Source organism: Miscanthus floridulus, chromosome 17, assembly GCF_019320115.1.
Source record: "Miscanthus floridulus cultivar M001 chromosome 17, ASM1932011v1, whole genome shotgun sequence".
NCBI lineage: Eukaryota > Viridiplantae > Streptophyta > Magnoliopsida > Poales > Poaceae > Miscanthus > Miscanthus floridulus.
Window position 1 is genome coordinate 100,609,206 of NC_089596.1, and position 10,143 is coordinate 100,619,348.

The window sequence follows — 10,143 nt, forward strand, 5'->3', positions numbered from 1 at the left end:
GTAGATTTCGTCTAAACTGTGTAATTAGTTTTATTTTTTATTTATATTTAATGCTTCATGCATGCGTTTTCGTATTTGATATGACGAAAAATCTTGAAAAATTTGATGTTTTGGGAGGAACTAAACAGGCCCTAGCTCCCTCCGTCCAAAATGCGTTTTTTTTTTTTTGAACGGAGGCGTAGCACGCCCCTGCCGCCCTGCCTCCACGGCCCCACCCACCCACTCACCCCGCCCCCACAGTGCCTGATCCTCAGCCCCCACTGTGGCAGACGGCCAGGCACACCTATTTTGAATTTGATGATAACGATACTATACTAAAATATCTCCACGGCGGGCCAGTGGGTCCCACCCCGGCCCCCCCGCGCCTCGTTTAAAACCCTCCCACTCCTCCATTGATGATGATCCCCTGCCCCTGTTCCTTCCGTCATCTCTTCTCCTCTCCAACACACCCACCAACCAATCCCGTCCAGTACCAGCCGCCGGCTGTCTCGCTCGCCGCCGCCCTCTCCAGGTCCCTGACGCGAGCCAGGTCGGCCATGGCGTTCAACCAGATCCAGGTCGCCAACCCCGTGGTCGAGATGGACGGTAAGCGAGATCCCTGTCCTAGTGTCCTGTCCTGTCCTGTCCCTCCTCAACAGATCTGCTGCGCTCCATCGTTTGCCTTGCGCCGCGTCCTCACTTCCGATCGCTCCAGCCGTGGCTTTAGTCGAAGCGTCACAGGAGATCTCGTAGATCTACTAGATGAATACCTTGGATCAGATACGCTAGGCTTGCTACTAGTGCCTGGGGTTTGGGTTGGTTCACCCCGCGATTAATCCAGCTGGCTTGCTTAAGTTTGTTGCTGAATTTTGCGTGCAGGCGATGAAATGACCAGGGTGTTCTGGAAATCTATCAAGGACAAGGTAATCGGAACATGTCTGACTCTGTCTTAGATGTTACTTCCCGTGCAGCCGTGCTGTTGTTCTTTGAGATAACATCTTTTTTTCCCCTAACACTGGTTGCTGGGATGTTAATTTCCTGCAGCTTATCTTCCCTTTCGTGGACCTGGACATCAAATACTTTGACCTCGGCCTTCCATACCGTGATGCTACCGACGACAAAGTCACAGTCGAGGCTGCGGAGGCCACACTCAAGTAAGAATTGCACGTTACTGTCACTTCCTTAAGAAAGTGGAAATGGAAAGCAAAGCACAGAAAAGACTGTTGTGGCTCAATATTATTTATATCCAATCCAGATGCTCAAGTTTGTGTTTGGTTGAGTTGTCTAACAAGCTTGCTGTTTGTGGTGGAATATACATAGGCTATCCAACCTTTTAACCTTTTTTTCATAAGTCATTTAATCACTGGAAGTGACTTCGTTGAGAAAGCGACATATGTTTAAGGGTCTTTCTGCTACCCAGTTGCTTATCTGTTGTTGATTCAGTAGTTTGGCGTTGCGGGCTTTCAATATTTTGCTGCTTCACGCACCTATCTTTTTTCTATTGCTTATGCTCATCCATTATTGTGTAGGTACAATGTGGCTATCAAGTGTGCCACCATTACACCAGGTATATTTTTGGGTTATTGTTCTTCTGACAAGTTTTTTTAAGACATTCTAGATTTACTGACATCGCATCAAAATCCATGGCAGACGAAGCAAGGGTAAAGGAGTTTGGCTTGAAGGCTATGTGGAAGAGCCCGAATGGCACAATTAGGAACATTCTGAATGGTAAGATGCTGCTGCGGCCTGTAAGTGTAACCTTCTCTAGTCCTCGGGACTGACAGTTCTATTCCTGTGCCCACTGCGTGTAGGCACTGTTTTCAGAGAACCAATCATCTGCAAAAACATCCCACGGCTTGTTCCAGGTATCGAAGGAAGACCACAGTCATAATCATAGCTACTCATTTATGTGATCTTGTATTGTAAACTAAACTGTTGGCGAGTTCAGGGTGGACAAAGCCCATTTGCATTGGGAGGCATGCATTCGGTGATCAGTACCGGGCAACTGATGCAGTTATCAAGGGACCTGGCAAGCTCAAATTAGTTTTTGGTATGTATCAATCACTCAGCATTTGAGAACCAATGGAATGCTTATCCTATTAAACTTCCTAATTGCAATTCATATGATGCATTTTCTAAAATTCTGTTCATCCGTTGAGCGAATCTTGTGAAGAATTGACCTCTTCCCCTTTGTCCTTTGTTTTGTTACTGACAGAGGGAAAAGAAGAGCAAGTTGAGCTGGAGGTGTTCAACTTCACTGGTGCCGGAGGGGTTGCCCTATCCATGTACAACACTGACGAGGTACAGTTGGTGCTTGCTACTATTCCATTACTTGATATACATAATGTGCCCCTCTTGTGATTTATCATCTCAGTATTTGTATAATTATGCAGTCCATCCATGCCTTTGCTGAGGCTTCTATGGCCACTGCTTATGAAAAGAAATGGCCGTTGTATCTTAGCACCAAAAACACTATTTTGAAGAAATATGATGGCAGGTAAGGGTCTTGCTAAACTGTTTCTCATTATTTCCAGGTCTTACTGGTGGTTCCTTTTCCCTAGTGCAGCATGTTTATCTGTGTACTTGATTTGTTTGCAGGTTCAAGGACATTTTCCAGGAGGTGTATGAAGCTGGTTGGAAAACCAAATTTGAAGCTGCTGGCATATGGTATAATTCCTTATTCCTACTTCCATCTTTGTTTAACAAGCTCTGAGCCCCAAGGCCTATCTTCTTATTAGGTCTTGATGCTTTTAGGTATGAGCATCGCCTCATTGATGACATGGTAGCATACGCGCTTAAGAGCGAAGGAGGGTATGTCTGGGCTTGCAAGAATTATGATGGAGATGTGCAGAGCGATTTCTTAGCTCAAGGTTACAATTTGCCTACTGGCAGTTTTTACAGCTTGGATTCAAGTTTTAAGTAACTTGCTTGCTCTTAGTTAACTAATAAAGTGCTGTATTAATTATATGAGTCTTTCATTATCTGCAGGTTTTGGCTCATTGGGTTTGATGACATCGGTACTGGTAGGTCACTAAATTTGCTTTCAGTATTTGTCATGATAATTGATAAATGTCTCATCAGTCATCAGGCACATTATTTCTGAGTTGGTCAGATTAGAAGAAAATTAGTGTATTTTACTTGGACACTTTTAGATTTTTCAAGTGTTTAGATTACAGGTTTCAGATGAGCACTGCAACTTTTGTAAATCAGAATGATGCTAAACTGGTTCATGTAACCTTGTCCTAGGTGTGCCCTGATGGAAAGACCATCGAAGCTGAAGCTGCCCATGGTACTGTTACCCGTCACTATCGTGTTCATCAGAAAGGAGGTGAAACCAGTACAAACAGTATTGCCTCAATCTTTGCGTGGACAAGAGGACTTGCACACAGGTTTGTATGACCATCGAGTACAGTTCTCGTACTTCTGCGAGATGCATCAGTTCAGATTCATTCGTTATCTGGACCTACAAATTTTGCATTTTCCAATTATCTCAGTAGCCAACCTTCCTCTTTGTTGTGTGGTTTAGGGCAAAGCTTGATGACAATGCTAGACTACTTGACTTCACTCAGAAGCTTGAGGCTGCCTGCATTGGAGCTGTCGAGTCTGGGAAGATGACCAAGGACCTTGCCCTTCTTGTTCACGGATCTGCAAAGTATGTGACTGCAGTATCCGTCTTGCTGCCCCATTCAAGTGCATCTTCAGCCTGCGTACACTTATTGATTTTCTACTAACTGATGTCTGTTGCAGTGTCACGAGGAGCCATTACCTGAACACCGAGGAGTTCATCGACGCTGTTGCTGATGAGCTCAGATCAAGGCTGGCGGCCAACTCAAACTTATGAAATCCTTGCTGAAGTTCTGATGCTTCCCTGCATGACGATTCGAGTCATTTTTCTTATGTGGCCATTATCTTTCCTTGTGCCACCACCCTGAAGGCCTGAACTAGGGGAATATCTGCAGGCTGCAGCAGTATGCCAGATCATTAGCAATGAGAGATTGTCCTAGATTCCGTGATTATGGAACTCATATACCTGATTATCTGATACATTTTATGTTTAAAAAAATATCTGATACATTTCAATAAAAAGGTCGTCCATTCAGAATGCTTTTCTGGTTGTCTCTTCATCTGTGGCCGATTTTGTGCTAAACATTAGAATTGGTTGTGACACTTTTCTGACACGTTCCTGCAGACTGCAGTGCCTGTAGTTCTTGATTTTGTTGTGAGTACCGAGTTGCTTTGCACTTGTGACATGTCACGTTTCTTTTGGCATGCACAAGCAGAAGCAGTGCCTGTAGGCTCTAGTTCTTGACGGTGATCAGAAGAGGCCGCCGGCCAGCCCATGGGGTAGCGACTGCCCAGATGGCGACCGTAGTCCGGAGGTCGGCTGAGCTTGACGCCCACTGCATTTGTACGACTGTACCTTCTCATTTTGTATTTGACGATTGGACCTTTTCGTTTTTTATTGAAATGAGCCGTGGTACCGATTTTTTTTTATTTTTTAGCTTTTTAAAAAAAATCACAAATATATCCTTGGAGGTAAGATTTTAAAATCTAATCCCTTAGCTCGGCGTCAGTATTGCTGGCGCCGAACTTACACTTCTCGGCGACATCGTTGCTGGCGCCAAGATCTTGGGCTCGACGTAGACGTGGCGGTGACTTGGCAGGCAGCTCGGCGCCGTAGATCCTGACGTCGAGCTTGGCGCTGTAGATCATGGCGCCGAGCTTGGCGCCATAGATTTTGGCGCCGAGTCAGGATCTATGGCGCCGAGGTTGCGTTTTAACCCCGCCCCCAACCTTCCTGCCCGAGCTTTTTTCCTCTTCTTTCTCCTCCCTCTCGGATTTTTTCTCTCCCCACTTCGCCCTACCTCATGAATCGGCATATTGAACCTTGGAAACATTGATTTGATCCGTAGATCTTCGAGAGCAAGGTATCCTCGCTCCCCTCCTAGTTTTTTCGCATCAATTCGGTATATATTAGTAGAATTTTTCAACCTAAGAATCGTCATTACTTAGGGTTTCATATAATTTTTAATATTTGTATTATACAACCATAGGATGCTAAGGCGTGGAAAAGCTAGCAAACCAATGTAATCTCAGTGCATGTTGTTATGTTATGGGTTCATTGTTGTGCATAAAATGGGAAACCCTAGGTTTAGGGTTTAATGTTAATTGCTTTCGGTTCTTAGAACGAAAATAGCTAAATTGTAGTTATGGCCGGATAACCGAAAATGCATTCGACCCATTGCCTCTGCCTAGTGGTGTTCCCGTGCCCATGTGCTTTTGTGGCGATCCTTGCAAGGTAGCCAAGTCCGATGAAAATGACACGTATAGGCAGATGTATTGGATGTGTTCCAATTTTGTATTTGAGCCTACACTTCGTCAGCGCCACATTAACAAGATGGTGATGAATTGATGTTTGTGTCATATGACATCTTGCATGATTTTTTTGTTTTGTAACAATTGCATTTTTTGTAGACCCCTCCACCGCTCTGTGATTTTGAACAGTGGATCGACACTGTGATCAAGCCTGAAGACAAGGAATAGATGCAGAAACTGTTGTAGTGGGAGGCAGAAGACAAGGAGATGATGGTAAAGAGACGCGGAGAGGAGGCTACAAAAAAGGAGCACAAGGAAGAGGAGGAAAGGAGACGTGTTGCTGCGTGCAGGGAGGAGAGGGAGAAGAAGCTTGAGCGTGCACAGCGAGCGAAAGAAGCAATGGAGGAGAATCTCGATACCCTGAGGAAGGGAAAGTGGCCTCGTTGCACTCAATAGTCTCCATGACTTGCTAGTTCTATGGTTTATTCATGAACAATGTTGTCTACTGTCGGCACATACTTCTTTTGTTATTGTGTTGTTTAACGTGGCATAGTATTGGACTTTTCATTATGTAGTTATTTTCATTATTTGTGGTCATAATATTCAGTATAATGTTGCAGACGTAGTGAAATGTGATCACGTGCTGCAAACACAACCTAACAAAGTAGGACATTATATAATTCAACACACAAAATACATAAAATGGCATGTGAGAACATGTATCGAACTAGGGTACAGAGTTCCTTCGACTAAACCTAACATGCCGGGCATTGTGTTGTTAAATGCGGCACAGCGGGCGAGGTCGGGCGCGGACGGCACGGCACTGCGGGCGCAGGTGGCACGGCGCGACGTGGCCACGGCACGGTCACAGCAAGGCGGGCACTGCGTCGGCGTGGCGTGGGCAAGGCTGGGCGCGGGCGGCACGTCATGACGGGCGGGCGTGGGCGGCACGGCGCGGGGGTAGCGCGGGCGCGGTGGCGGCCGCGGGCGAGGGCGACGGTGCGCGGGCGCGGGCGACCGGGGGCAGGAGAGGGCGCGGGCATAGGCGACGGCGGTGCGCTAGTTCGGGCGGGTGCTGGCGGTGCAAGAGAGAGAGGGAGAGCAAGAGAGAAAAGAAAGGAGGGCCCATACGTAAGACAGGCTCGGCGCCGAGCTCGGCGCCAGGATCTACGGCGTCAAGCTGCCTGCCATGTCACCGCCACATCTGCGTTGAGCCCAAGAGCTCGGCGCCAGCAACAATGATGCCGAGACGTGTAAGCTCGGCGCTAAGGGTCCAGATTTTGAAATCTTACCTTCAGAGGCATATTTGTGAAAAATTTTCAAAAAAGGCTAAAAAATAAAAAAATCGGACTTTTTGCTAGGACCAACGCTTTTGGTAGTCAGCGTTGATCGTGTTCTAAATGTGATAGGAAGAATTATCATTAAATAAGTTGGGAATAGATCACTAATTAGGTACCAGCTATTCTAAAGTTGGAGTAAGGTGGATAACCAAAATGATAACCAAGGTGGCACACATAACACTAAGGTTAAGCATGAGGGACTAAGCTAGCAACATAAAAGGTGAAGGCTACACCACTTTACTTTTTTTAGACTCTTTATAATAGAGCAAGGATAACAAATACGGCTAGCACTGAAGACCTACAAGGCATCACCAATGTAATGGATGCAGAGGATAGACACGGTTGTGACCACTTGTTGCTTATCATGGATAAGGAAACTTAGCTATGTTATTGCTATCCATGGACCACCCTTATCTGAAACGCTAATGCTCCTATCAAGACGTTCGTCCGTCTGGACGGGACAGACCCGCCTCGCGCCGCGCACCCCTGCACCTTGCGCCTCACACGGTCACATCGGACCCGCCTTGCGCCACGTGCGTCGCGCGCCCCTGAACCTCCCGCCTCGCATCATGCGTCTTTGCACCTCACGCCTCGCACGGTCGCACTGGACCCGCCTCGCGCCCCGTGCACCCCGTGCCTTGCGCCTCGTGTCTTGCACCCCGCCCGTGCCTCGCGTTGTCTGTGCCTCGTGCTGCGCTCCCACGCAACACGTCAACTAGCCTCCATTGGACTGCATCAAGTAGATGAGCACATGTTGCAACCTTATTTTTCATGCATTTAGATGCATGTTTCATATGTTTCATCTAGATGTTGCATGTGTGTTTATCTAGATGTTGAATGTGTTTCATCTGGATGTTGTATATGTTGCAATGGCTATACACGTATGTTGCAAGTATATGTTTTCAAATGTTTCATCTGTTTTAGATGTATGTTGCAAGTGTGTTTATTTGGATGTTGCATATGTTTCAGTAGCTATATGCATATGTTGCTAGCGTCTATTCAAAATGTTTCATATGTTTTAGACGTATGATGCAAGTGTTTTATCTGGATATTGCATATGTTGTAGTTGCTTTATACATATGTTGCAGTTGCTTTACACATATGTTGTTTCAGTAGCTATATGCATATGTGGCTAGCGTCTATTCAAAATGTTTCATATGTTTCAGACGTATGATGCAAGTGTTTTATCTGGATATTGCATATGTTGCAGTCGCTTTATACATATGTTGCAGTTGCTTTACACATATGTTGCAAGCATATGCTGCAAATATTTCACCCGTTTCAGACGTATGTTGCAGAAGTGCTTCATGTTGCAACATTAGCAGGCGCATCAGCAGGCACGAAGCGCACAACTACATGTGTAGGCGCACCAGCATGCAGGGTCGGGTGTGCAGACGCAGAGTTGCATGTGGGGCAGGCTTTTTTTTGGAAAAGGCAGGGAAGGCTTAGCAGCATGCATGGCAGCCAGGACGGGCGTAGCAGGTGGGTTAGGCGTGTTCGTCCGGATGTCAGGGCGCTAGCCATTCCGTATCTGAAATGACAACTGTTTGCGGAGGTGTACTTTTACGAGTAAGCTTCGCCCTCTTTTATTTTGCGTTTGGTGTCAAGATAAGTGGTGAAGATATTCAAGGGTAACACACGAATTAAACTCACATAGCTTAGAATTTAGTTTGTGATCGAGAGTTTTTTTATTCCCGCTAGCATATTATCCACATCTATGCTTGTGTTTACATGTAATGGACAGCATGAAATCGGGTCATTTGGCGTTGTGATTGGAATGTGCCATCCCTCCTCAGAAACGGCTTGGCCATGGTGTGGCGATGAGCGGGTTCACGTGTGCCAATTTGCATCTTTGGTCTTTCCATGTTCACAGCAGATGCAACAAATGCTACCCTCTTTTATATTGATTAATTCTCTTCTTAAATTGTCACTTGGATTGAAACACATTATTCCAAGCATTGAACATGGGCCTTAGAATTTATTGTTTTAATTGAATATAAATGGGCCAAACCAACTTAAATCCAACATTCAGGTATGGTGAATGCCGTATGAAAATGGCATCCTCATACTAAGTGAATGTTTTCTTGATATAGAATGGCGATATGAACAGTTACAACATGGTTAATTAGACAAATATATGTAAAAAATGTCATATTTTCTTACACTACATGTGTATATGGGTGCTGATCTAGTTTATGAATTGATAACCACTAGAATGTGTTAGTATTCTCCTTGTTTCGTTGTGTGCCTGTTTACACAAATGTTAGAAGTGCTTTACAAAAATATTTATATAATCTCGATGTAATGTTCTTAAGTTTTTAATAGAAACTACCATTATTAAAAAACAAAAAAAGTATTTTCTTACACATTTTGTTATAAAAGTGTAGTTTCTTGAAAAGAGATCTCAACGGAATAATGCTTGGGACAATGTGACATCGAATTTGCTTAAAAGTGTGGATGATTTTTAAACATTTTAGGTTCTGTTTGGATCCACTACATCTAATTGTGATCCAAACAAACTAGATTATGAAGCAGATTATTATAGTTTTTTTTCCTGATTACTATGAGTTATTGTCAGATAACCTAAGTGTCAATGAGCGAGAATGGTGCTCCAAAGCAAGGTGAGAACGAACACTGCATCACGAGCAATAGCATCATATAATAGGAGAGAAGCATACAACAAATTAATTAAAACAGTGTTGCAAATTTGCGATGTTATCTCCAAACAACTTGAGTGAACTGTGCACACATGCATTCGTCGATCACCTCATGAGGGACCGGCGGCGCCGAGGATGGCAGCAGCCTGTCCTCCGAACCCCTGCAGGCCGACGCCGGCGAATCCTGGAGGCGGCTGCACCTGCATGCCAATGCCAAACGCGCCGACGCCAAAGGCCACACCATCACCGGCAAGCTGGGCGGGCTGCTGGTGCCGGCCCCTGCGCCCGACGAGCAGCGCGTCACGCAGCAGCTGGTCGGCGCTGGCCGCCACGCCTGCCTGCACGCCGGCCAGCGCGGCCCAGAACGCGACCAGGTCGTTGTGGCCCATGGCTCCCAGGTCCGCGTCGATCCACGCCATGGCGGGGCTCCTCGCCTCGCGCTCCTTCCGGATCGCCTCGTCCGCGAGCTCCTGCCTCGTCTTCTCCGCGTCCAGCTGCTCCCGCAGCTCGCCGTGCTGGCGGTTCAGCTCCGACACCGCGCGGTCCTCGCCGCCGCCGGCAGAGGAGTGGCCGGCACCGGCACCGGCACCTGCAGGCGAGGGGGAGGAGGAGGAGGAGAGGAAGCGCTCGACGACGGACTCCACCGATGGGTGGCCGAAGGAGAAGGCCTTGCCGGCGGGGGAGAAGACGACGGCGGCCACGTCGGCGCCGCAGAGGATGGAGAGCTCGCTGGCCTTCTTGAACAGCCCCGCGCGGCGCTTGGAGAAGCACACCTGCCGAGCCTCGTCGCTCTCTATGCGCCGGATCTCGATCTTCTGCCGCCCCATGCTCGGCCGGCGTGGAGGCGCCAT

At 46.8% G+C, this 10,143-nt stretch overlaps 2 protein-coding genes across 2 annotated transcripts; one reads left to right on the plus strand and one right to left on the minus strand.

The window, feature by feature from the left end:
* Positions 1-390: 390 nt before the first annotated feature.
* LOC136515088 (isocitrate dehydrogenase [NADP]-like) lies at positions 391-4,101 on the plus strand. The gene is made up of 15 exons (XM_066508773.1): positions 391-585; positions 859-902; positions 1,024-1,133; positions 1,509-1,546; positions 1,630-1,707; positions 1,791-1,844; positions 1,928-2,029; positions 2,195-2,280; positions 2,373-2,476; positions 2,578-2,646; positions 2,734-2,849; positions 2,968-3,002; positions 3,226-3,368; positions 3,506-3,631; positions 3,727-4,101. The coding sequence occupies exons 1-15, from the start codon at positions 396-398 to the stop codon at positions 3,818-3,820; spliced, it is 1,389 nt and encodes a 462-aa protein (XP_066364870.1). The 5' UTR covers positions 391-395; the 3' UTR covers positions 3,821-4,101.
* Positions 4,102-9,402: 5,301 nt separating this feature from the next.
* On the minus strand, positions 9,403-10,143 carry LOC136514837 (agamous-like MADS-box protein AGL29). The gene has a single exon (XM_066508542.1). The coding sequence runs from the start codon at positions 10,141-10,143 to the stop codon at positions 9,403-9,405; it is 741 nt and encodes a 246-aa protein (XP_066364639.1).